This window comes from Podarcis melisellensis (genome assembly GCF_964234715.1).
Source record: "Podarcis melisellensis genome assembly, chromosome: 10".
Classification (NCBI taxonomy): Eukaryota; Metazoa; Chordata; class Lepidosauria; order Squamata; family Lacertidae; genus Podarcis; species Podarcis melisellensis.
The window spans coordinates 63,735,447-63,762,697 of record NC_138542.1 but is presented as its reverse complement, the minus strand read 5'-3'; the positions used below and the strand labels follow the sequence as shown (position 1 = coordinate 63,762,697).

Here is a 27,251-nt window from a genome sequence, read left to right as displayed (position 1 = left end):
CGTTCTGATGGTAAGAGCTGTTCAACAGTGGAAGAGACTCCTTGGCAGGTGGTGGACTCTCCTTCCTTTTAAAAGGTTTTTAAGCAGAGCTAAAACCTTGGATAGCTATCTCTCATGGGTGCCTTAGATTCCCACATTGCAGGGAAGATGACCCTCATGGCCCCTTCCAACTCTACAATTCTATCATTTCCCCAGAGAGCTATCCCCCTTGCCGAGTTGCAATCCCCAGAGTTCTCTGGGAAAGGGGACTGACTGTTAAACCACTCTGCAATTTGGGGACCCTAACAACTCTCAACAAACTTTTCTTTGTGGTGTAAGCCATGGCTGTTAAAGTCAACATGACAGTGTTTAAAATTCATGGATATGGTCTTAACGAACAAGCAAGCAACAAGCTGGACTCATGTTTTTGTGTGTGGGTTCCTTGGGAGTCCATGGAAACACCTCGCCCATCCTTGCGAAGCTCTGTTTGCTTCCCTCAGAATTCCTCAGATGTTACTCAGAGCATTAGCCACCAAGTTTACCTCAGAGGTTTGCTGGGGTCGGGGATTTGGGGGGAGGGGAGGAATCTGGTGGCTGCTTTCCTCCTTTCAGAGCATAACACTGAAAGGGGATCGCTCTTCCCCACTCGGAGACGAAGGCATGCAAACGAGCAAAGGAGACGAGTTTGAGACGGAGCTTGACAACCGAAAAGTGGCAGACGAAAAGTGGACACAGATGAGGGCTGCAGCTCCTGTTACTTAATCAAAAAAGCTGAAGTGGAGTCACCAGGGCCGTCGCAAAGTCATGTGTTAGAACAACAGCTGATCTGTATTAAAGAAGATTAACTCACAGTGCCACGGCGGAGGGCCCTGGATTATTTTATGTACTTCCCTTGCCATACAAGCCGTCAGCACAATTACTGCCCTCCGAAGTGAATGACTGATCTGTAACCACAGCTAAACAGCAGGCTGCTTAGGGGCCTGGCCTGCTTCATGAAGATGGATTTCCATACCATCAAAGCGCTTTTAATGGGCTCCCTGATCCCGACCACAAGGCCCCGCTTTGCAAGTATAGAGGAGTTGGGATGAAGGCTTCCTGTCCAAAAGGATTTGGTCGGTTGTCACTTGACAATTCCCAGCTAGCGCAAGGGAGGAGAGGGAGAGGGGGCCAGCGGAGGAGGAGGAGATAGGTAGACTTGTCTCTGCTTTGGAGGATTAAGAAGAAGAAGGAGAAGAGAGAGGGGAGTACAGATGCTTTCTAAATGCAACCAACTGCTGTATCCACAGCTGAATTCAATGTGCTTAACAAATAACGGCAATTTAGCTATGCTTGCGAGGAATAGCTTGAGTCACTTTGCATTAGCATCTGGCTGAGTGTTAAAGTCATTTCTACATGGGGAGCAGAGAAAAGGAATTTCTGCTCCGAGCATCCTTTCAAGAATGCTTAAATATTTGAATATAAATTCCTTTGTGCTTGCGATCACTTCGTCTTATATCTGACACTCCATTTTCTCCCCGCACAGCACCACTCTCCCTACCTCCCTTGCTGGGGCTCTTCTATCTGCGGCACCATCAACACTCACTCTTCATTTGCAGCCCCCCCACCTCACACCGCCCATGCTCTTGCCTCCCCCCCCCCAACCAAAGCTGCCCTTTATTCCTCTAAAGCAGATCTTAGGTGGTGAGAGACGCCTATTATGCCAAGCACTTTTTGTCCTCCAGAGTTCCTCTCTGGAAAATGCCCGAAATTGCAGCAATTTCCCCATATTTTACACATGGGGGGGGGGGCTTGCACACAGAGTACGTTCCACTTGTGGGGCTGCTGCACGGGGAGCTCGCTGGGAGCATCAAAAAAGGGGAAGAGAGTTCATTATTGGAGAATGAGGCACTTTCCCCTCTGAAATCAAGAGGGGATTCTTCTCTCTCACCCACCACAAAAAGTGGGCCACACTACATTCACTGCTCAATTTGTGTAATAAGAGAGGCCAGGAAATTTGTCCTGAAGTTACCCTCACAATGTGGTTTCCCCTCTAATCCTGTAAGTGTCTGGGGTGGCAGTTAAGTAGGTTAGGAAGTCAGGGTCAAAACTGAGATTGCGACAAATGCATGACTTACACCAAACATGGCACCCACAGAGCCACTCCCACCCCTCCATTATATCTATAAGAGCTTTTCGGTGTGTCATGGCAGCAGCACAACCTTCCGTGGCTCCCTGCTCACTGCCAGCCAATAACATGGAGCAGTGGCACACAAAATGCAGTGACATCACAGCCAGATGTTCTGCCAGATGTTGGGGAAAGCTTAAGTGCAATTTTCATCGTCAGCTGCTGCTGCATGCTCATGATGGCATCTTGCTTAGTTCTTACTGGTAAGAGAAGGCACTCTTTACATGCTTAGGGGTACCCTTTTTATTACCACTTCACCTCCACAGGGATGAGTCCTCGTGCTTAGAACAATTTCTGGGGCCAAGTCCAAGTCATTTTTAACCTACCTTGCTGCACACTCTTACCGAGCCAGGAAAAGTACAAAAAGCTCAGTCGGTTAGAGCATGGTGCTGATAATGTCAATGTTGCAGGTTCAATCCCCGTAAGGATGCATATTCCTGCATTTCTGGGGGTTGAATTAAACTGTAAGCCTGACTGTCTTATTGATTGTTATAAACCTCTCTGGGAGCCTTTTCAGTGGGTAAAATGGCCAAGGGCCAAAAATGAGCTGCAGGGTACTGTAGTTATAATGACCAGGAGGCTCATATGGACTTTTCATGGGGATATATTTCCAGGACCACAGTACAGGAGCAACAGGTTAAGTCACATGCTATGGTCTCAATCAAGACCAGTGATAGTTATTTAATGTCCAAGAATCAGGTTATTTCAATAAGTTGCTCTAAGGAGGCATAGGCAGGGCTGGGTTTTGATGTGAACTTTCAGAATCTGTGACATCACACAGGATCTGACATGCTGAGAAGGATCAGCTTCTGTTAAAAACAAACAGCTTCTTCCCTGTGATTGTTTAGAATGGATCAAATAAAACTCAAAAAGAGTGTGCTGAAGACCTGTGGTTCATTTTGTTTTACTGGATGTTACTGGGTGAGAGAGGAATGGGAGGTCTGCTGTTTTCAGAAGAAGTGGCTTAATGCTCCAATAATATTTAATTCTGGTCTTAAGCTACCAGTTTCACAATGCTGTGCTATGAATATAACTCTGTGCACTGATAACTGGAGAACAGTGATCACAGTAAAGCCTCTGCAATTTAAATAGCTAAGGTTTGGGTAAACATCAACATCAACGACAACAGTTTTATATCAGCCTTCCTCCGAGGTTCACAGGGCAGTTTACAATAAAAATAATCTCCCACAAAGCTACCAGTGATCATGAATCTTTGCTTTTCAAAGCTTATCACAATCTACCAAGAGGTGTACAACAACTATGAATGGTGTAGAGAAAGCAGACAGAACAGTTTTTCTCCTTCTTTCATAATACTACAACTTGGGAACATCCAAGAAAGCAGAAATGTTGGGAGATTCAGGAAAGACAAAACGAAACACTTCTTCACACAATGCATAGTTTTAACTATGGAACTAGCTCCCAGAAGAGGCACTGATGGCTACTAGACATGATGGTCTTCCTCCACGGTCAAAGGTGTTGCGCCTCTGAAGACCAGTTGATGGGAATCACAAATGGGGAGAAAACGCTGTTGTGATTAGGTCCTTCTCATTAGACATCTGACAGGCCACTGTGAGAACAGGAATCTGGACTAGATGGGCCATTGACATGAGCCAGCAGCGCTCTTCTTCTATCCTCAAGCTAATACTTTTGACCATCTTGAACTCTCCTGGCCTTCCAAGTCAAACCTATTTCCTCCACCTTCTCCTTCTTTGCCCTCCCTGTTCATGAGAAGAAACAGTATGTTGTGAGAGGGCCCTGGACTCCAGTAAGCTTGATATTTTATGCACGGAACAGTTGACGGAATGGAGAACTCTTCCCCAACTGGGGGCCCTCCAGCATAGCTGTCAATTTACAGATTTGAAAATAAGGGACCAGCAGCCTCGAAAATAAGGGATCAGCAGCCAAAATAAGGGATTTCCTGGGCACAGATATGTTCAACTTCTGAGTCCCTCCAAGCCAAAGGCAGAAAGCCCAGCCAGCAGCCAAACGAAGCCTCAAGCGGTGGTTCCCACAGCACAGCTACCCGGCAAAGGGGATGCAGCAAGGAAAACCACCGTCACCTCTCCTCTGGGAAGCGCTGAGCAAAGGCGAGTCCCCAGGCAACGTGGCCGATTTGATCGGCACAAGGCATGCAAGCTCCAACCCCCAGTCATTCTTCGACTCCTTATTGGGTGAGCAACGCAGCCAAGCAACACAGGTGGAGCCTCCCTCCTCCCTGGCCGGCAGGGAGGGAGGGAGAGGAGCTGCTTCCTTTGAAACCCAGGAAATTTAAGGGACATCATCAATAAGGGACAGCAGCGGGACACAGCACTGGGATAAGGGAGTTTCCCGCCAAATAAGAGACGGTTGACAGCTATGCCCTCCAGATGTGTTGGGCCACAACTCGCGTCAGATCCAGACCACACGGGGAATGGTCACGTGTGATGGGAATTGGAGAGCACCCTGTTGAAGAAGCCTGTCATGGAGGCTGAGGCCTGCCGCCATCATCTTCCTCCCTCTTTCCTTCTATATATTCTGCATCCTGTCCGTCTGCATCAACAGCGCTTTTGATATGCAAATCTGGAACAGTGAAGCCGAACCAACAATGCATGTCCGAACCCCAAGTTCTGTGTTTTCCTCAGCTGCAAATTTGTCTCTCAGACAGGATACTTTAACACAGCTGCACTTCTTTCCCCTTACAGATGTGACATTTTCTTGAAAGAGTGTTTTCAGGGTTTTCGCTCTGCCCCCCCCCTCCACACCCCTTGTCCTGGCCAACAGCTCTCAATTTCCAGTGTTGTGAAAGTGGCAGGGAAAGGCAGCAGCGAGTCCATTCACACACTCAGCAAGGGGCAGAAAAAAAGCCTGCACTGTGAAAATTCACAGGGGAGCCGGGGGCGAGGATGAAATACAAGGAAACCAAGGAATTCACACTATGAGAAAGGCAGTAAAAGCATGGCTATTTTTTTAAAGGTGTGTGTGTGTGTGTTTCCTATTGCTCTAGCCCAGGGTTCAAATTCTTTCTCAACTAGGAGGTTCGCAAGATGAACAATTTCCTACCCAACCTCCAATGTGGCAATACCCTGTTTTCCATAGCTGTCAACCTTCCCTTTTTTTTTGCAGGAAATTCCCTTATATCCCGTAGACTGTCCCTGGGACAGGTGAAGCTGCTGATCCCTTATTTTCGAGGCTGCCCATCCCTTTATTTTCAAATCTGAAAGTTGACAGCTATGCTGTTTTCTCTAAATGAGGACTATATTAAGTCAGAGCTGCATCATCTCCATTTTTGTTTATGGCAAGGCTGGGGAAACTCCAGGTGCTGTTAGGTCTATTGGACTCCCATCATCCCTGACCCATGCTGGCTGTGGCTGGCAGGAGTTGGAGTCCAAAAACCTCTAGAGGGCCACACCTAGGTTCTACAGAAGATCCATGTCAACTTCTACATGAACCAGCAAAGATCAGCAGCCAGCTATAGTAGCAGACACTAAGTTTTATTAAATTTATTATGCCTTTCCTCCAAGGACCTCATTGTCATCTCCCTCTCTCCTCTGCATCACAACAACTCTTTGTGGTAGGTTGGGCTGAGTGGGACTGGCTGGACAGAAGCTTCATGGCTGGGTGGAGATATGGTCTCAGGCCACCTCACTCTTAGCCAGGAACTCTAGCCACTACATCAGTCAAGAGCCCCAGCTGAAGAGTTCAAGAGCCTAGCATTTCTGGGATTGTGTGTTGTTGTTGTTTTGCTGTGTCATCTAACATGACTCATAAGAAAAACTCAAAAAACATGCATGACAGCCTGACGTCACCAGCAGCTTAGCCTCCGTGTCAGCAAAAGCTTTTGCTCCCAGAGAAGCTTGAATAACATTATTTTCAAATCCAGCTCATCTCCCCAACACATGTATTTCAAAAAAAAGCATGTTTTTTTCCACTTGGACCAAATACTTCAAGGATCAGGCATAATACGTATTGACAGCATGGAATAGCGCTTTTTTAAAAACACACACACACCAAAACACTCATCTTGTTACATTCAAACACACACACCCTTGCAAAAGGGCTTATTAGGGCTTTCTTCTTTACCTTCTTTGAATCAGTGTGTGGATTACATAAATAACGAAACTGGCAGAGTCTGAACATTGCAGAAGAAAGATAAATTGGAGAAGCCCAAATATAATTTCTTAAGCCCCATATCATACCATATCGCGTGTGGCGCTGTGGTCTAAACCACTGAGCCTCTTGGGCTTGCTGATCGGAAGATCGGCAGTTCGAATCCCTGCAACGGGGTGAGCTCCCATTGCTCAGTCCCAGCTCCTGCCAACCTAGCAGTTCGAAAGCATGTCAAAGTGCAAGTAGATAAATAGGTATTGCTCCGGCGAGAAGGTAAACAGCGTTTCCATGCGATGCTCTGGTTCGCCAGAAGCGGCTTAGTCATGCTGGTCACATGACCCGGAAGCTGTCTGTGGACAAACGCCGGCTCCCTTGGCCTATAGAGCGAGATGAGCGCCGCGACTGGGCCTAATGGTCAGGAGTACCTTTCCTTTACCTTTAAGCCTCTATCAGTGGCTCAAGATGCCCCTCCTATTATTTATTATGCCATCATCACCCCAATCTTCCTCCCAATCTCATTCCAAGGTACTCAGGGCGGTCTGAATGGTTGCCTCAAAACAACCCTGTGAGGTAGACGATGGTGAGAGGCAGTGACTGGACCAAGGCCCTCCTCAGAACGAGAGGTGGAGACGTACCCCTACAGTCACCAAAGCTCAGTTCAAAACATATCCAAGCATAGAACTAGAGGGGATGTTAATTACATGATCTTTGATAATGCTTCCTGCTCTCTTGGGTAGAGGATACAGCTTGGTGTGTGTGTGTGTGTGGAAAGGTTGTGTGGCAGAGGCAGAATTTAAATTCATTGCCCTATCCATTTTTTATTTTTTTTGTCTCTAGCATGTGGCCCCCAAAAGAGAATGCAGCCCTCCAAGCAGAAAAGCCCCACCGAACCCCTGTTCCAAACAGAAAAGCTGGTACAGAGAGCAGTCAGGTGCAACACTTGGGAGCTGAACTGCCAAGAGGATTCTTGGGAGACTGACCTTGTCTGTCCTGCAGTTATTCAGACCCAAGTTGTTTGTCACAGCAACCTTCCCGTCGAGCACCTGTTGCTCCCGCCGTAGCTGCTCCTTCATCTGCCGAGCCTCCTGGATCGCCTTGGTAACAGCATCGTGGTCATTTAAGTACCCTGACGATGTGATAGAGGAAAGGATATCTAGGCACGGGGTGGAGGGGAGAGAAGGGACACAAACAGAAGCAAGGTTACCAGGAAACATTGCGAGCGATTATCTTCAAAACACTCAGGTGGCCTTTTTTTAATGGACGCTGGGCAATGAGCAAAGTCATCAGTTGCTAGTGCCTCGAATTAGGGATGGAAACACCCTGTGGTATAAATGGACGTGTATTTGATTCATTCTTCAGTCAATATATGGAAATAAAAGACCATCAGTGGTATCAGGAGGCTTTAAAAACAAGTTTTGAGGATACTAAATAACTACTTTTCCTCGCTTGGCCAGATAGCATAAGGAAATTGTTTATTGTGTGCAAGATCAATCAATCAATCAATCAATCAATCAATCAATCAGTCAGTCAAACAAACAAACAAACAAACAAACAAACAAACAAACAAACAAAATGAATTTTACTCCCCTTTGGCAGCATGCCACTATTATTCCTGTTTTATAGACAAGCTAGGAAAGAGACCTCCAAAAACACCTTAAGACTACAGAGCCATAACAAAAGCCCTGGAGATAAAGATTATGGGTCGGTCCAATGCTTGCCATACTCCGAGTAGGCCCATTGAAATTAATTCGCATGGCCATACTCCAAGAAAACCTGAGGACTGCATTCCTAGAGAGTAATCTGTTGTGGGCTGTTGCGATGGGTTGGGGGGAAAAGAAGAAGAAGAAGAAGAAGAAGAAGAAGAAGAAGAAGAAGAAGAAGAAGAAGAAGAAGAAGAAGAGGAGGAGGAGGAGGAGAAAAGATGGACCAGCCACTTTTCTCTCCCTTTGACGCCCCCTTCCCCTCTATCTCCCTTTTTTGTGGAATGCTCTCCCTAGAGAAGCTCGTCTGGTGCCTTCATTACATAACTTTAGGCACTAGTTGAAAATGTTTTTTCTATGACTAGGCCTTTCCTTTGGCTGATTAGCAAAAAACAAACAAACTTAAAAATCAAGTTATTACACATATCACATTTCGACTCCCCTCTCCCTCTTTCTGCAGCTCCTTATACTTATAATATTTTTACTGCATTTCCAAATTAAACCTAGTCATTATTTATCACATATAATCCATAATTGTTTAATATCACTGCAGGCCTTTACCTTAATCCTGCTAATGTCTTAATCTGTTTGCAAACCATTCTACGGCCTTCTAAATGTGTTTGTGGGGCGTGTTACTGGTTTGTTTCTATTTTTGTTTTGTTAGGTGTTTTGAGTTCAAATTCTGTATTTTTAATATCGTGAACAAACAACAACTCCACCCCACTCCAGTCACCTCTTTTCTCTCCATCTCTCGCTCTGCCCTCCAGAAAGCCCCCAAGAACAGATTTTGGGGGCACACAGGGTGAAGGAGAGGAAGTTCCATTCCACAAGTGGAACTCTGTCCTGGGCAAAACCCTTAGTTCTGAGCCAAACACTCATTAAACTGGGCAGCAAGCGAGCAGTCCAAGGGAGCCCATTCCAGCCTTTGGGTAGCAGTGGCGTAGCGTGGGTTGTCAGCACCCGGGGCAAGGCAAATAATTTGCGCCCCCTAACCCGTGGATTTGCGCCCCCTAACCCTAACCCCCAGATGTTGCGCCCGGTGCGACCGGCCCCCCTGCACCCCCCACGCTACGCCACTGTTGGGTAGCACTCCCCCAAAGGCCCTTTCCTAACCTCTGACCACGGGCAGCAGCCCTTTGCAGACTGCTCACCTTGCCATGCCAATGCTACTTATAATCTAAGTCGGCTGGGACAGGAACTAGGTCAAGTTCTGTACAGCGCCTAGCACACCTCATTGCTGCAGCAAACAAAATCCCATGCAGCAAAAAAACTGGAGCTATAATTGCCTTCCTCTGAGCCGAGCTTATTTAATTGCAGCCTGTGTGGCAGGAAGAGAAAATCAAAATATCTCACACCCGTTTCCTTAAACTCGCAAATCCCTTAATAAACCACAGGTGATGATGCTTTTGCTGTAAGATACGGCAGCTGAGAGGATAAATCTCAGCTACGGAACGTCACTCGCAGCTACACAAACGCACACACACACACACACCTCCCTACGCCACCTGTCACTCAGAAACACATAAGGCACCATAGTGCCATGGACTTTAGATTCCAGCTCTGCTAATTCCGGGTCAGATGTTTATTCCTTGGCTGCAGTTCACATACACACACACACACACTGTTGGGGAATAAAGACCTCCAGACCCCAATCTATTCAAACAGATGGGGAGGGGGAACCAATCCTAATATCGGCCATTTTTCTACCTGTCTCTCCGTTCCTCTTAACCTGGTCACTTTCTCTATATCTTTTAAAGCCAGGGCATCAAAGTTGCATATTTATTTATTTATTGCATTTTTATATATTTTTTTCTCCCCCTTCCGAGAGCAGCCTTGAAAACTGCAATATGAAATTGCCCGGAAAGGGGGCTTCTGTTTGTGACATGAGGCTAAATCTAACCAGATCCATTGGTGAATTGTAACAGATGGAGGGGCTGTTAGACAGAAGGCTGGCACTAATCACACGCAAAATGACCGGCTTGCCTCAACATGTTCCATGGATTCCAGCAAACTTTACACCCTAATCCATTTTTAGAACAAAAAACATCTGGGCCATAAATCCTCTAATCTGCCAAAACACGCTATTAAATCCCATGATTTGTTGAAAAACACTAAGATTAAAGAAAGGAAATATAAAATGGCTAACTGCCGCGTTAGGAAAGTGTTATTAATACTCTTTTCTTTTGTCTCAATTATGAATGTTCTGTTCCTAAAGAGCCTTGTCTAATCATGTCACATTACACATCCTTGCCGTATTGCTTGCGCCGTCTATCTGATCTGCCGATTGCCAAAGAATGTACAACATTGTCTCCTCGCGCTCCGCTTTGAAACGTTACGGGGAGAGAAGCTGGTGTCAGGTTCGTCTGCGGCGGCACTGCTGAGAGGTTGTTGGGTTGTTGCTGGTGTGTGTGTGTGCTTTTAAACGCTTCGGGAAAAAATAAAATTGTTTTGAAAGCAACGGAGTTTGGCAATTCCCACTTCCTTGGGAAATCAAAACCTAGGGGCTTGGGAAGCCTCCCAGTTTGAGTGGGCAGAGGAAGCCTTGGTTAACGTTGATCTCCGCATTGAAGGTAGTGAGGGGGTAGCAAAATTACAGCAATATTAGGTGGCACAATGTGCTGTATCAGATGGAGCAGGCATTCCTTGAATGCTTTAGGTTTGCTTTAAAAACCAAAACACCTAACCGCAAGTACAGTAGAAGGCTAAGATATCGCAGAAGCCTGTTTCCTTTGTGAGCTAGCTTTCTACAAACACTTGCATTCACTCTTCACATCTGAAAAGAAGACCCCCCACGCTTCCCCCAGCACTTTAAAGTGATGTTGTCCTTTCTATTGCATGTGTAGAACAGGCCCAAGCTATGTATTTTTGGGACTTTCTCAGCCCAAGACTGAAGGTGGGTCGATTATTTTTAAATTCTCTCCAACATGAAAAAACAAAACAAACCCCCAACTGCTTGCATGTAATAAACTAGCACATCAGGGAGAGGCTGAACAAAACCCTAAAACTAAAATTGAGCCCAGGACAAATTAAAAAGGGACACCTTTTTGAGTTTGTGAAAGATTGTTATCTTGTTGTTAGAGTATGATGTTTATAATTATTATTATAATTTTGTTATTAGCTTTGGTGAAATATGCTAGTAACTGGAACGCCTGAGTTTCTTCCTTTTCTTGATTCTTAAAATCAAGTAAATTTAAAAACTGGGGTAGGAATCCACCTTTAGTAGTCAACAGAATGTACTATCCTAAAAAATCTCCATGTTTGCCTCCTTGTTTATTTTTCTTAAGAATGAATATCGATAGATTTATGGGAAAGTAGATATCTATAATATGCTGGGATGCAAATGTTAGGAAAATATCATTTCCCCCCTCTCTTCTCTTCCTTCTGTTATAACTTTTTTTTGTTCTTTAATAAAAACAAATTACAAAACAAACAAAAACCTACTTTTCTACTTCATTATTTTCTTTAAATGTGGGACAATATTCATTCCCCACACTCCTTAATTCCAAAGCAGCATTTGCCTAAAACCTCTAGATATTTTGCTGGCTGGAATTAATGGAAGTTGTCGCCCAAGACATCTCAAGGATACCAGGTTGGCAAAAGGCGGTCTAAAGTCCAGGTGTTGAGTCTCTCGGTCCACTTTGCCATGTTATGCTTGCGAGGTGGAAGTCTCTACAGTGTGCTACTTTCACACACTTTGCAGGGAATGTCGGAGTGCGGCTGCTCGCCGCTGCAGCATTGCATCTGGTGGAAAGTGGGACAATGCTGACCTAAGAAGGCACACACTTTCCCCACATGGCCTGGGGCTTCTGAGCAGGGCTGAGGGAAAGGTAACCTACCCAAGGGGGCCTTCAATCCACCATCACAATCTGCATAATGCACAGAACAACTCTTAAAAGCTGTCAACGGAAGAGACAGGTTGCAGGGAATTAACTGGATCGCGGAACTCGTATTTCAGGAAGGCTGCGGCTCCAGTCGACATTTCGGAAATCATGTCCTGCCCCCAGAAAGCACGCGTTGCGGTGAGATCATCAAGATTGACCTCACTGCTGTTGTGGGTGGGAGCAATTGGATAGCCACAACAACCCGATTGGTAGTCCCTCGGTTGCTGGGGTAAATCTGGGCAATGGGATAGTTTCATGCATTAACCGAGGGACCCATATATACCACTGCACATTGCATTGAGCTTCCTCTTTTTTGCCTTCTGCACCGGATCACATTACGTGGGTGGCGCTGTGGGTTAAACCACAGAGCCTAGGGCTTGCCGATCAGAAGGTCGGCGGTTCGAATCCCTGCAATGGGGTGAGCTCCCGTTGCTCAGTCCCTGCTCCTGCCAACCTAGCAGTTCGAAAGCACGTCAAAGTGCAAGTAGTTAAATAGGTACCATTCCGGCGGGAAGGTAAATGGCATTTCCATGCACTCTGGTTTCTCCAGAAGCAGCTTAGTCATGCTGGCCACATGACCCGGAAGCTGTATGCCGGCTCCCTCGGCCGATAAAGCGGGATGAGCGCCGCAACCCCATACCTTTACCTTTATGACCTTGCTATGCCGTTGTGGGCCGTCTGCTTTTGGGACAGGGGCCCAGTAGGAATTTTCCCATTTGGCTGATTGGCTGGTGCCACTTGGGTTTCACCTGCCGCGTAGCAAATCATCACAACTTTGTAAGGTTTGGTGGTTAGGCATTGGTTCAAGGTGGAGTGAAGGGGAGGTTGTCACACCTGCCCCTCCCATGTGCAAATGGTATTCTGTTAAAGGAATTCAGGGGCTCACCTTGCTTTTGTCTGATCCCATTCCAGGAGTTAGGGCCACGCCAGAACCCCTGGGAGCATTTGGGGTGAGTGTGAGTCTAACCCTGGTCCAATGCTCCCCCAGGATGTTTTCCCTTACTGACATCTGGCAGAGTCCAGTCGGGAACCAATGCCTAAGCAAACCACTCACGATCTGTAATCAATAAAGTTGTGGCCAAAATTATGCCAATAACCTTAAACTAAATTCTGCGTTGATTGTGTCTTGATTTATTGGGGGAGGTCTTGGGATCTGAACACGCAGCACCTCAAAATCCCCTCTGGATGTGCAGAGAAGGGAGTCCTGCTTTACAGAACAATTACAAATTGATCTTTGAGACCATCATAGGATATTTCAGGAGGAGCCATTTAAAGCTATTAGTTGTACCAAATGCAGCGTCTTCATAGGAATGCTTTAAATTCCACCAAGATGGAGCTGCTGTTGGCAGGTGGTTCGCCAATTTTGGGAGGCAGTGCTGCATCTATTTCTGATGCGGTTTCACTTCTGAAACTTCACTTTACGGTGCATGTGTAGGAAGCCCAAGCAGGCTACCAAAACATCACCTAAGGGTGGTGTGATAGATATGGCCTCAGCCAGCCTGGGCAGTTTATGGATCACTATTTTGGCTGCTTGGATCACTATGATGAATTCTATGCGAGGATGTCGTTGAAGATGGTTCAGAAACTTCAGGTAAAACAAAATATGGCAGCTAAAGTCACAAACTGAGCTTAGGAACATGCAGGGAAACATGGCAGTCTTAAAAATGCTACTAAGATGTTCCTCAAAGATTCTGTGTTTGGAAGTGAAGCCAGTGATGATCAGTGGCAGGAATATGCCGACTCTCAAATGCTGTACCTAGAGAGGCTCAAGTCTGATTATTTTTGACACCAGGTGATAAGATATTTCTTTTTGCCCGGGCATTTTTGTTTCTGAGCTTTGACAGATTTGACTTTAAAGGAGAACTGAATCAACTTTCTGCCTCATTCTGCTTCTAACCATCTCTTCCTGATTGTAACTCAAGCAGCAACCTGGCAGCAGCCAGAGATTTCCCAAACTTAAAGGAAAAAAGAAGAAGAAGAAGAAGAAGAAGAAGAAGAAGAGGAGGAGGAAGAAGACCAGGCTCCATTATCCTAGCCGGCACGCACCACGATCCCCTTCAGTAACCTCAAAAAGTCCCTTTCTATATCTGTCTCACAAAGATATACGGTGGCGAAGCCCATGTCATTAACAATAACTTAAATATGTTATCTTTTGGTCCACAGTTTCCCATGGTTTATTAATGGTATAACACATTAATTCTCCTTACAAGAGTGACCTTTACAACTCCAGTCATCCTCACAGCTTTTATCCAATTACATTATCACTCATTACAGGTACAGCCTTTCAAAATCTACATTTCACTGAAAGGGAGGGAGGGAAATGGCAAGGATTCCAAATGCAGGGAAGACACCAGAAAGTGGGAAGGAAAAGATTTTATCTGGAAAATTAAGAAGTGCGTGCAGCTACTCCGAGGCTCGTTGAACAAGATTAAAAGTGCCTTTGAACGTTGGATGGGGGGGGGAGTGTGTCTGGACTGCAGTTGTGGGTGGCATCCCAAAAGCTCTCCTGGTACCCTCACCCAATGACACCAGTGTGCACCCAGTGCTCCACCCCATGCACCCAATGTTTGAAACTGTTCTAGGTGCATTTTGTGACAGGGAATTTTATTATCGTGAGCAGTTTCTGAGCTCTGTGCACAGTACTGTGCCTAAGATTTCAGGTTAAAACTGCAGACTAGAAGGAAAGGAGGACCGTTTTCTGCCTCCCCACTTCCAGCTACTCTGTGAGGACTGGAGAAGAGACCCTCTTAAGAATATTAGGGGGCTGGGGCAGGGGAAGGACTACTAGACCATGTGAAAAATGAACATAATTATTTTAGCTGCAGTCCATTCATTTTCAGCTTTGTATTCTTGTTATATTAAAAAAGTGTGCCTTTACATTCCATGCTTGTCTTTGTCCATGGAGTTTTCTTGGCAGGGATACTGGAGTGGCTTGCCAGTTCCTGCTCCAGGTGGATCACGTTTGGTCAAAACTCTCCACTGTGACCTGTCCATCTTGGGTGGCCCTGCACAGCATAGCTCATAGCTTCTCTAAGTTATATAAGCCCCTTTGCCACGGCAAGGCAGTGATCCATGAAGGGCATCTTAAAAAGCAGAGACATCACCTTGTCAACAAAGGTCCATATAGTTAAAGCTATGGTTTTCCCAGTAGTGATGTATGGAAGTGAGAGCTGGACCATAAAGAAGGCTGATCGCCGAAGAATTGATGCTTTTGAATTATGGTGCTGGAGGAGACTCTTGAGAGTCCCATGGACTGCAAGAAGATCAAACCTATCCATTCTGAAGGAAATCAGCCCTGAGTGCTCACTGGAAGGACAGATTGTGAAGCTGAGGCTCCAATACTTTGGCCACCTCATGAGAAGAGAAGACTCCCTGGAAAAGACCCTGATGTTGGGAAAGATGGAGGGCACAAGGAGAAGGGGACGACAGAGGACGAGATGGTTGGACAGTGTTCTCAAAGCTACCAGCATGAGTTTGACCAAACTGTGGGAGGCAGTGGAAGACAGGAGTGCCTGGCATGCTCTGGTCCATGGGGGTCACGAAGAGTTGGACTACTAAACAACAATAACAACAGACATTCAATTGTTGCGCCCATATCCAAGGTTTAAGGTGCCAGCTCCTAGCTTTCATATCTCAATTTCTAACACTGCATGCACCAGAGTAAACATTTCCCTTGATGCACACAAGGGGGGAGATGTCGAGAGCTAGCATTATATCAAAACCAGGGATGCTTTTTTATTATTAGGAGAAATGTGCTGTGACTATGGTGGGACTGCCTTTGAAGACACTCAGAAGCTTCAACTGGTTCAAAATGTAGCAGCCAGACCTTTGTCCTGTGAGAGGTGTTCTATTACTCTCTATACCTAGCTAGATCCGTTGCTATTTCAATGCCCGGCCTTTACCACCCTGCAGAGTCTGGAAATAGTATACGTTAGGGAAGCTCCTACTGCCAGAATTGGTGTGAAATTTTAAAAACAACAATAATAAAGAGAATAGATAACAGAGGGGCTGAAAACATTGCCAAATGTCACTGTCCCCCATAAGCACTCAGTTGGGCGCCATCCTTTTTTCCCCTTGGCCCCCTTCCCCTGCAAATTTGAAGCCAAATTTTTTCAAAGGAGAACTTTCAGCCCAGTCATAGAAACTCGCTTCCTTTTTCTAAACAAGATCTTAAAATTAAGGACCCACATTAATCCTCGAGGAGGTTAGGTTCTCCGAGGTTTCTTTGGCAGAGGTTATTCCTCTGATCTCATGAGAGTCCTACATTAAAATAGCTGCACTGGTTGCCAATTCTTTCCCACGCTGAATTCAAGGTGCTCTTGGTTAGTGTTTAAAGCCCTAAATGACTCAGGCCCCCCAAAGCTGAAAGACACCCCCCTCTTTCCCTGGAGATTAGATAAGATGACCCACCGGACCCCTTCCAATTCTACAACTCTATAGAGTCTATGACCCTCTAGGGTGTTAAGATCAGCACTGTCCCTCTTTGTTGCTCCACCGCACTCGTAAACTCTGGGTGGCAGCAGCCTGGAAGAGGGCATTCTCTTGGGCAGCCCCTAAGTTGTGGAACTTCCCCCACTTAATAATAAACAAACAAACAAATGACATCTTCATTGTACAGCTTTCAACAAATGCTGAAGATGTACCTCTTTACCCTGGCTTTTGATACTTGAAATGTATTTATTTTTTAGGATCCCCTCTCCCTCCATATCTGCGACTGTACAGTGGTACCTCGTAAGACGAATGCCTCGTAAGACGAAAAACTCGCAAGACGAGAGAGCTTTTCGTTTTTTGAGTTGCTTCGCAAGACGAATTTCCCTATGGGCTTGCTTCGCAAGACGAAAACGTCTTGCAAGTTTGATTTTCAATGCATTCCTATGGGAATCCGTGCTTCGCAAGACAAAAAATTCGCAAGACAAAAAAACTCGCAGAACGAATTAATTTCGTCTTGCGAGGTACCACTGTAAATTGTTTTGAAATGTTTTCAGAGTGGTGCTTTAATGGTTGTAACCCACCCTGGGACATTAGGGTGAAGGATGAGATCTTCATCATCATCACCATCAGATCTATTTTTCTAGAAGAAGAGGTGCCGGAACTCACCATGAACACCTCTATTAATAATAATAATAATAATAATAATAATAATAATAATAATAATAATAATAATTTTATTATTCATACCCCACCCATCTGGCTGGGTTTCCCCCGCCACTCTGGGCGGCTCCCAACAGAGGACTAAAAACAGAATAAAACTTCAAACATTAAAAAAAAACTTCCCTTCTCTTATAATGGCAATAGCGGCCACCTGAGAGGTGCCAGAACTAAGTTCTAGTGGGGAAAAAAAGTCTTGATAATCATCATCGCCACCTGTGCTCCTCTCTGAAAAGTAAAAGGAAGAGAACTTACCTATTGTGTTGACTCTGGCCGAGGGACTGGCTAACGTTGCTGGTATAGATTTGAGCGAGCTGCTCCCGCTGTTTATTCTCAAGGGTGGCATGTGAGGAGAGGTGGGTGATGTGGGAGACTTGCTGTCTGCTGTCTTGGGTTTTGCCGAGAGGTTCAATGGCTGGGCCACATCGTCCTAAAACGGGCATAAGAAAACCAAGCAGGTGAGACAGGCCATACTGCTGCGACATATAATAATTAAGACTCCAGGCAAACCTCACTGGGGAGAGAATTACACAAATGGGAAGCCACAGCAGAAAAGTCCCGTTCTCATGTTGCCGCCCTCCGGACCTCTTGTAGGGGAGGCACATGAAGAAGGGAACATCAGAAGATGTTCACAGGGTTGCGGTCGGTTCCTTATGTGGAACAGTTGAAGGAGCTGGCTATGTTTGGCCTGGAAAAGAGGAGACTGAGAGGAGATATTATAAACATCTTCAAATATCTCAAGGGTTGTCACAAAGAAGATGGAGCAAGCTTGTTTTCTCCGGCTATGGAGGATAGGACTCAAACCAAAGGAGATTCCAACTAAACATCACAAAGGACTTTCTGATAGCAAAAACAGTCATAAAGCTGTTTGACAGTGGAATAGACTCCCTGCCTTGGAGGTTTTTAAGCCAAGGTTGGATGGTTATCTGTCATTGATGCTTTAGCTGAGAGTCCTGCACTGCATGCCAAGCTCCTTCAAGTGCTCCTCATAAGGCTTGGTTTCCAGACCCTGGGTCATCTTGGTGGTCCTCCTTTGCACATGTTCCACTTGTCAACATCCTTCTTAAATTGTGGTGCCCAGAATTGGACACAGTATTCCAAGTGTGGCCTGACCAAGGCAGAATAGAGTGGGACTATTTTACTTCCCTTGATATGGGCACCACACTTCTGTTGATGCAGCCTGGAATACCATCCCCCTTTTTTGCTGCTGCATCACACTGTTAACTCGTGTTAAGCTTGTAGTCCACTAAGACTCTTAGTCCCCCGCCTTATATTTTTGCATCTGGGTCTTCCTGCCTAAGTGCAGAACCTTACATTTGTCCCCATTGAACTTCATTTTATTAGCATGGGACCAGTTCTCCAATCTCTTAGAGCAGACGATGTTATTTATACCCCCCTTTAAAAAATAAATAATACAAACATTGCTGTGATGAAAACAAAATGTGATCATGAATGACGATGGTTCCAGATTGCTAACCAAATATGCCATTCTTTGTAGAAAGCAAAGAACACCCCCTGAACACACAAATTATAATAATTTGTACATTAAGCGGAAAGATTGCCAGCAAGGCCTCTTAAGCAAACATTTCTTTGCTGCTAGAGTAGATTTGGCCGCGCTTAGGAATGTAATTGAGATTTTGGCCTTGGCCACTGGTACCATCTTATTTCACACTCTGTCACTTTCGTGAAGTTGGTGAGGCTCAAGCCACACCAGAAACTTGAGTCAGGGATTTGGCCAGCACATCCGGCAGAATGACGTGGCAAAGTTCTAAGGAAGCAGCCTGGACTATGCCATTTCAGACAACAGATAGGAAAAGCCACAACTCTGAAGAAACACCCCCCCCCCGCAAATAGAAAAATAGCTCCACAGGGAATGCTTGGGGCTACAGTCTTTGTGACTAATGCGCAATACAGTGGTACCTCTGGTTACAAACTTAATTCGTTCCAGAGGTCCATTCTTAACCTGAAACCATTCTTAACCTGAGGTACTACTTTAGCAAATGAGGCCTCCTGTTGCCGCCACGTTGCCACCACACGATTTCTGTTCCCATCCTGAGGTAAAGTTCTTAACCCGAGGTACCGAGGTACTACTTCCAGGTTAGCAGAGTCTGTAACCGAAGTGTTTGTAACCCGAGGTACCACTGTATATTAGCTTTAGGATTTTGAGGTGGGTGGGCAGCTGGGTGGAGCAATAAAAATGAGCACCCCTTGCCCTCGATTTAAGGGTCACCGTCTACTTGGCTACCTAAGGATTCTGCCACCTCGTGGTGGGGTCTGAAACACCACAGTGAGGAATGAAAACCAGAAGACCGAACCCAGATCTCATTGGAATTTGAGGGTTTCGAAGCAAATCAGTCCGTCCATCTCCACTGCCAACGTGGCTAAAAAGAGCTTGCAAAGCGGTGGTGGGGCTACGGACTACATTGCTGCAAGTGGAAATGCTGCAACTTAAGAGGACTTTGCATTGTGCAGCATCTGACTGGGTGGGGGCTGGGGGCAGCAAAGCTGGAATGACCTGGCAGAAGCAGAGGAGAGGCTGCTGTGCTAAAGAGGCTTTTCCTGACCTCTGGGAACACATCCATTGCGTATTGCAACCTATTTAAATGACCTTGATGGCAAGAAATTACAGCCAAAGCGTGAGAGATGCAAGGAGCCACAGAGGGAGATTTTTTTAAAACAACAGCAACAACAACAAAAGAAGAAGAAGAAATAATAATAATAATAATAATACACCCTTACTGCTTTGGAAACAAAGCCCCAGACCTACTCCCTCCCCATCTCCAGCCAGTTTCCCCCTCCCTTTATTTTCTTTCCCCTTTCATAGAGATCTTCATTTCATCATAAATGCACAATACGGTGGATTTCCTGGCACATCTGGGCCCATAGACAATCGTGCCATTGTCGCTTACTGAACAATACCACCAGTCACTGGCTTATCTACTGAGTCGCTAGCTTATCCCCAAAACGTCTGACCAGTAAATATATCCATAATGGACGTCCAGCGGCAACTGGCACACACAAAACTCAGACCTTCCCCATCACTGCCTCCAGAGACGGCAGTTGTACAGACAGAGAGAGAGAGGGAGACAAAGAGAGAGACAGACAGACAGAGATTGACAGTTCTCTTCCTCCTGTTCCCTTCCTCTTATCCCATAAGCAGTTCTGAAACTACCAGCCGCGGTTATAGAAGTGGAGAGGTAAAGGCAGTTGTGAAACACGTTGTGTAAATGAATTATGCTGCTGATATTATCCTCCCTGATGAAATAATTGTATTAAATTAAGCAGGGATGCTCACATGACAGGATGGCGGAATTGGATAATTCTCCTCCGCAACACCAGCACACACACACACACACACACACACACACACACACACACACACGTGTGCACAGACACACACACTGGTACTTCCTCCTTGCTCCCTCCACCCCAGCCTGCCTTTCTCAAATTCTGATTAAGAATAATGCTTCTCTTTCTCTCAAGAAGGGAATTTATGCATCTGCAGAGACACATAGAAATGCAAGAAAGTGAGGGGAGCGAGAGAGACACACACAGGGGATGGACAGACACCAAAGTCGTAAATTTTAGCTAAGACAGTGAAAAATGTGAGTGATCTCCCCCCTGCTTCCTCCCCCCCCCTAAAACCCGGGAACAGAATCATCCTGAAACTACTATTGTTTCTGTAACTTGTTGCTGGGCAAAACACTTTTCTGATGCTGGTCATCCACCAAGCCACCCCGTGAAGTATACTTTTTCCAGCTCCCACGTGACAGCTGAGAATTAAAACATAAAAGAGGACTTGCTGGATCAGGCCAACCGGATGCTTCTGGAAAGGTTTGCAAGCGAAGTAGAATGGCACTAGTATGCAGCAACTAGAGGTATTCTGCACCTGAACACAGAAACTGCATCCCACTGTCATGGCTAAAATAGCCAGTGACCCTCTATGTGTTTGTCTGCTCCTTTGGAAAAGCAACCTAAGCCAGTGACAATCAGCATACAATTGTGGCAGAGGAGACTCTTCCCCACTGTTTATGCTGAGTGGATGTGTACTGGTTAAGCGTGCCAGACTAGGACCGGGGTGACCATGAAACTTACTGGGTGACCTTAGACTAGTCACAACCTCTCATTCCTGCATTGCCGGACGCTGGAGTAGATGACCCCCAGGTCTACGACTCTGTGAACCTGCTTCACCAGACTGTTGTGAGGACAAAACTGGGAGGAGGGAATTTCCTCCCAGTCCTGAGCCCCTTAGATGAAAAGCGTCTTATAAATGTAAAAAAAATAAAATGAAGCTTACCATATTGTTTGGTTTGGCCTGGAGCAGGTGTTCAAATGGTACATCCCAAACCGATCTACTACCTGGCAAAGTTTCTTTCAGTCCCGGTGAACACCAAAGCTTGCACACCATTTTATGACAGCCTGGTTGGTACAGATTTTCTTTACAGTGGTACCTCTGGTTGCGAACGGCGCTCTCGTAACATGAGCAGAACGCAACCCGCGTCTGTGTGCGTTGCGATTCGCCGCTTCTGCACATGCGTGTGACATCATTTTGAGCGTCTGCACGTGCGCGAGCGCGAAACCCGGAAGTAACCTGTTCCGTTACTTCCGGGTCACTGTGGGACGTATCCTGCAAGAACGTAACCTGAACCGAACATAACAAGAGGTATGACTGTATTTTTCACCAGCATGCCCATCTTTACTCTTTAAATATACCCCCAAGCCACCCTGACTGCATTTCTCGGTGCTTTTGCTTCTCACTTATTTAGCGTCCTCGCCTTTCCATTCTGCAATTTCCACAACTTTACTTCGCACAGCACTGGAGAATGGGAGTTCCTGGGCGTATTGAGCTGTTTGCCATTATGCCAGCTCTGGAGATATGACTTAATCATCCTGCTTTTTGCACAGAGTTCACCCCCCTCCCCTTTTATAGTCTGCAGCTGGCTGTCGGACAAACAACAAATGCTACTTTTAATTCTCTGTTTCAGGTCACCTCCCGCTTCCCTGCTCCCCTCCTTCCTCATCCTCTTTTGTCTTCTTTACCATGATGCCTTGCTGCTTCAATGAAAATATGGCATCCGGTTACAATGACCTGCTTGCCTGCCCAGAAACCCTCGGCTTTTATGCCTGTCTATTCCATATGCTGTTTTGCTGAGATAGCGAGCCGGTGTGCTGTTTCCCCAATGCATCTGGCACTGTGGTTTGTCTGTGTTTTGCACACAATTCATCAAGAGGAGGGGAAGAGGGAAGAGGGATGGCAGAACAAAATCTTCCAGTGCATTTCCTCAGCTCGGCAGTCAAGCAATCTCGGAACCCGGAGCGGCGGAGACCTCCCCGCACTTACACACACAGGGGTAACAGTGACCCACCATGACCCTGAGGCATGCCACCTGTTCCACTGTTCTGTATTAGCATTTAACATTTTTTTACTTAGCAAGATTTATATACTCCTTAATTGAGCAAATATATGGGTGTAGAATATTTATTTAAAACAGCAATAAAAACAAACTGTGAGAAAGCAGTAGAAATAAAACCAACACCTGTTTGAAAAACACAAGATGAATATAATAAAATTAAATATCTGTGTAGGCTTGCCTAAACAAAATACAGTGGTACCTCGGGTTACATACGCTTCAGGTTACAGACTTCGCTAACCCAGAAATATTACCTCGGGTTAAGAACTTTGCTTCAGGATGAGAAAAGAAATCGTACTCCGGTGGCACAGCGGCAGCGGGAGGCCCCATTAGCTAATGTGGTGCTTCAGGTTAAGAACAGTTTCAGGTTAAGAACGGACCTCCAGAACGAATTAAGCACTTAACCTGAGTACCACTGTACTTATAGACTTGCAGAATTGGAAGGGACCCTGAGGGTCATCTAGTCCAGCCCCCTCCAATGCAGGAATGTCAACACACGGTCCCTCATCCAATTTCAAACCATACCAGACCCTGCTTAGCTTTGCAAATGCGCCAGCCGTTTTATTGCTGTACCGCTCGGAGGACCTTTTGAAAGCATCCCACTAAGCTAAACACAGTCTAGCAGGGACTGGGTAAGCTTCCTGTTTTTGGTATCCTTTGAGGAATAAATCCCTGGCAGGATATAATACACAGCAACAGTGGCCGGCATGATGGGGCAGTAGCAGAGTCAGTGCAGTGCAAATGCACTGGCAGAGCCAATCTGGTGTTCTGGTACCTGCATACGCGCCAGGCTGACCTCGCTGCTGCCTCTCCTCTCCTCTTCACCTCTCCCTCCAATAAGCAGCAGTGACTCACCTGTCAGGCCAGGTAAATGCCACCCCCCGCATCGCGCACGACGGAGGGCTAGCAAGCATGGGGGTTCATGCATCTGGCAAGTATTTCAAAGTACCAAAAATACCCCCCCCAATGGGAAGTTCTTTTCAACCTCAGTGGAAAAAATTAAAACATGTATGAAGCTTTGGCTCTATGGTAGGCCGAAGAGACCATCAACTCATCTCCTTTTGCAAACTGGCCACCACTGCTTTTGTGGTTTATTATATGGCTCCTCCAGATAACTGGCAACCCCTAATAACTAGAGCATTGTTCAGCTAGATTTCCCACACCACGGTTGTTTGGTTTCAATGCTAGCCCCCACTCCCAGTTCTCCATAAATAGGTTCAGGCTAGCTGCTAAACAGGAAATGAGTGTCTTAGCTACAGATCAACAGGGATCAACACAGCATCTGCAAATCCCTCAGGGAGGCCAGGAGCCAATTTCTTACTTTGCCTCGAACAATACACAGTGTTTCATGAGAGGCAAGAGAAAGGCTGAGAAATCGTGTTGGAACTAGAGGGAGATTCCCCCTTCATCAAAAGCAGCACTTCTTCTCAATATCCCTCCCCGTTGAATAGGCGGCATTTGGGATGAATAACAGTAATTGACAAAGCTCTTTATCAACACTCATTAAATTAACTCTCAGTGAAACATCCTTATCCCTACATTGCAAATAAAGGCAACCCCAGGTGTCTGGCTCACTGAGTGACTTTCTCCCTTGCCACAATGGAAATAAATTGCCACGTCAGAGAACATGAGATACTATCGGGAGGGTCAGATGGAACAAGACAGGTGCAGCTAAAGAATATACAGAATGCAATGAACGCTGGGAAGATTTTCTCATGGGTGTTTCAGCAAAGGGCTGGATAAGTTGGCCTCTGGAGGCTTTCTCCTCAATATATGCCTTTAGGAGGCAGTGGCCAAAGGCAGAGATCATATGAATATACATATGAATATAACAAATAAAGGCTTTGTTACTGGGTTTTAGAGTTAATCTAACCCTGACCAGGATGCGGGTGGTGCTGTGGGTTAAACCACAGAGCCTAGGACTTGCCGATCAGAAGGTCGGCGGTTCGAATCCCCGCAACGGGGTGAGCTCCCATTTCTTGGTCCCTGCTCCTGCTAACCTAGCAGTTCGAAAGCACGGCGGAAAGGTAAACGGTGTTTCCATGCGCTGCTCTGGTTCACCAGAAGCAGCTTAGTCATGCTGGCCACATGACCGGGAAGCAGTACACTGGCTCCCTCGGCCAATAAAGCGAGATGAGCACCACAACCCCAGAGTTGGCCACGACTGGACCTAATGGTCAGGAGTACCTTTACCTTTATCCCTGACCAGGACCACACCTGTAATATACAGCAGAGCACTGATGCTAATTTCCACGGTGGTTTATTTTCAACTGCCTTTTTAGGGTATTTCGATAGGCATTACTTTATTATTTCATCCGAGATAACTCGACTTATGGTACCGCACCCTCCACAGTGGTGGCCCCCAAACAGGGCATTTTCTGTTATAGCCCCTGATGCCCCAACCTCTGACATACCAGGCCAAGTTCTAGGTGTTGCTATTAGTACATACAGCCCATAACAGCTTGGGGCCAACTTGTCTGTGGGATCGCTTCACCCAATACACGCCCACTCAACACCTTCAACCTATGGAACTGACACTGTGGCAGATGCCACCTAATATTTCTCCTGCCTTACTGATATCAAGAAGGAACTTTCATGATATACTCTCTTTGTTGCCTGCTTAAAACATTTTTGTTTAGGCAAACTCATCCAGGCATGTAGAAGTTACATGGCTTTCTTTTGAGCTACTGTTGATTCTAATCATCTTCTGAATATTTTAAATACCTGCCTTAAAAAAAAAAAAAATCAGTGATTTCACAGTTTTGTTTTATATCTTCCTAAACTTCCTAGAGGACGCAGGTGGCGCTGTGGGTTAAAGCCTCAGCGCCTAGGACTTGCCGATCGAAAGGTCGGCGGTTCGAATCCCTGCGGCGGGGTACGCTCCCGCTGCTCGGTCCCAGCGCCTGCCAACCTAGCAGTTCGAAAGCACCTCTAGGTGCAAGTAGATAAATAGGGACCGCTTACCAGTGGGAAGGTAAACGGCGTTTCCGTGTGCGGCTCTGGCTCGCCAGAGCAGCGATGTCACGCTGGCCACGTGACCCGGAAGTGTCTCCGGACAGCGCTGGCCCCTGGCCTCTTGAGTGAGATGGGCGCACAACCCCAGAGTCTGGCAAGACTGGCCCGTACGGGCAGGGGTACCTTTACCTTTACCTTTAAACTTCCTAGAAGTCTTCTTAGGCAGTATTTTTGTTAAACAAATACGTGAACCACCAGCTGCTTCAGGCATCCTGTAAAGACTTATCTTTTTGCCTAGACTTTTCCTGATCCAGAAAATCAGAACCTTGTTTTATGCATTTGAATTCCAAGAATTTCTGTTTCTATATGCTTTTACACAACGATTGCATTGTTTCTATGCTGTATTTTTCTTTTAACCGTCTTGCTTTTCTGTTGCACACCGCTTAAGAGACTTGTAAAATATTAAGCAGCTTATAAATACTTCCAAATAAAAAGAAACGAATAAATCATTCCTCCCTTCAAAAGAGATTTAGTCAGGTTCATGATGGATAAAGCTATCAATGGCTACTCCATGTGGAGGAGCGCTGTTGCATTCACATCCAGACAAAAGACTTCCTACAGACATCTGGTTGGCCATTGTGAGAACAGAATGCTGAACTATGGTGGGCTATTGGTCTAAGGCTGCAGGATTCTTTTTATATACTGTATTTTTCCATGTATAAGACAATGTTTTTTTGCTTTAAAAAATAGTCAAAAATTGGGGGTTGTCTTGTACGTGGATGGTGAATGCACAGGAGTTTGGGCACTGGCTCTGGTGGCCTTGAAATATGGCAACCCTAACTTTGGGTGACCTCTGCCCAAAGTTTGATGTTTAAAATACTGGTTTCTTAATTTTGGGTTCAAAAAAAACAGGGGTCGTTATATATAACAGGGGATCTTATACATGGAAAAATGCAGTATTTAAAGTAAAGAGTGCACCAATAATACGGGGATACTTCCTGAAATAATAGCTTATTTTCCTGTTAGTACTGAGCTGGGAAAGGGCTAGAATGCAGAAAGAATAAGAAACAAAGGTCTTCAAAATAGCCTTCTGCTGACTCAGCCCATTGGTCCACCTGGCTCAATACTGTATCTACACTGATTGGTAGTGGCTCTTCTGGATTTCAACAAGGAGTCTCTCCCAGCCCTGCTCTGGAGATGCCAGGGGTTGAACTTTGGACCTTCTGCATTCAGGGCAGTTCCTCTGATACTGAGCCCTTCACAATGATGCTAGGCATGAGAACTGGGGGAGGGGTGGGGGAACGAGCAAGGGCCCCAAAAGAGGCTCAATGGCACGCTATTAAATGAAACAGAATCAAGGAAACAGAAGCCATGCTGATCAAAGTCTACCACCTCTCTCCGCTGCAGATGACGCCTACGCTGAAAGCATCCCACCAAAAGACATTGATATGAAAACAAATTAGGCACAGACCCCTTGTCCTGCTGTGGATGTATGAAAGAGAGGAAACAAAACAAAACAAAACAAAATATGGGAGAGAGCGAGGGGAGAGGGGGGAACCTGCAATTGAGTCAAAGGAGCTTTAAAGAAACAAAAAATCAAAGAACTTGGACACCCGACAGAGAAGCGATACCTCTTCAAAACCCACCTGGATTTCTTCTGACATTCGCTCTCTCTCTGATGCCTACATAGACTTACGTACCAATGCACATATGCCCTGCAGAACGTACATAGTTGAGGGCATTTGTGGGTCTTGGATGAAACAAGTCTGCTTTTTATTCCTTCCACACCCACTCTAGTTAAAGCCGACTATGTCAGCCTGATCCTAGGCTCCTTTGCTCAGAAGTTAACTCCTGCTGAGTTCAGTGGGTCTTGGTGGGGTGTTACGGAAGGGGTGTTACCTCTACTGGGGGGCAACCCCACTTGTGG

General features: G+C 45.9%; 1 protein-coding gene across 9 annotated transcripts in view; it reads right to left on the bottom strand.

The window, feature by feature from the left end:
• The window catches only part of SOX5 (SRY-box transcription factor 5), a 749,551-nt gene that overhangs the window by 38,099 nt on the left and 684,201 nt on the right, over positions 1–27,251 (bottom strand). For all 9 annotated transcript variants that reach the window (XM_081926958.1, XM_081926959.1, XM_081926960.1 and 6 more), the window contains 2 exons: positions 17,214–17,388; positions 7,210–7,382 (listed from right to left, as the gene is read on the bottom strand). In XM_081926958.1, coding sequence (XP_081783084.1) covers positions 7,210–7,382; positions 17,214–17,388 — 348 coding nt within the window. The remainder of the gene's footprint in view (positions 1–7,209; positions 7,383–17,213; positions 17,389–27,251) is intronic.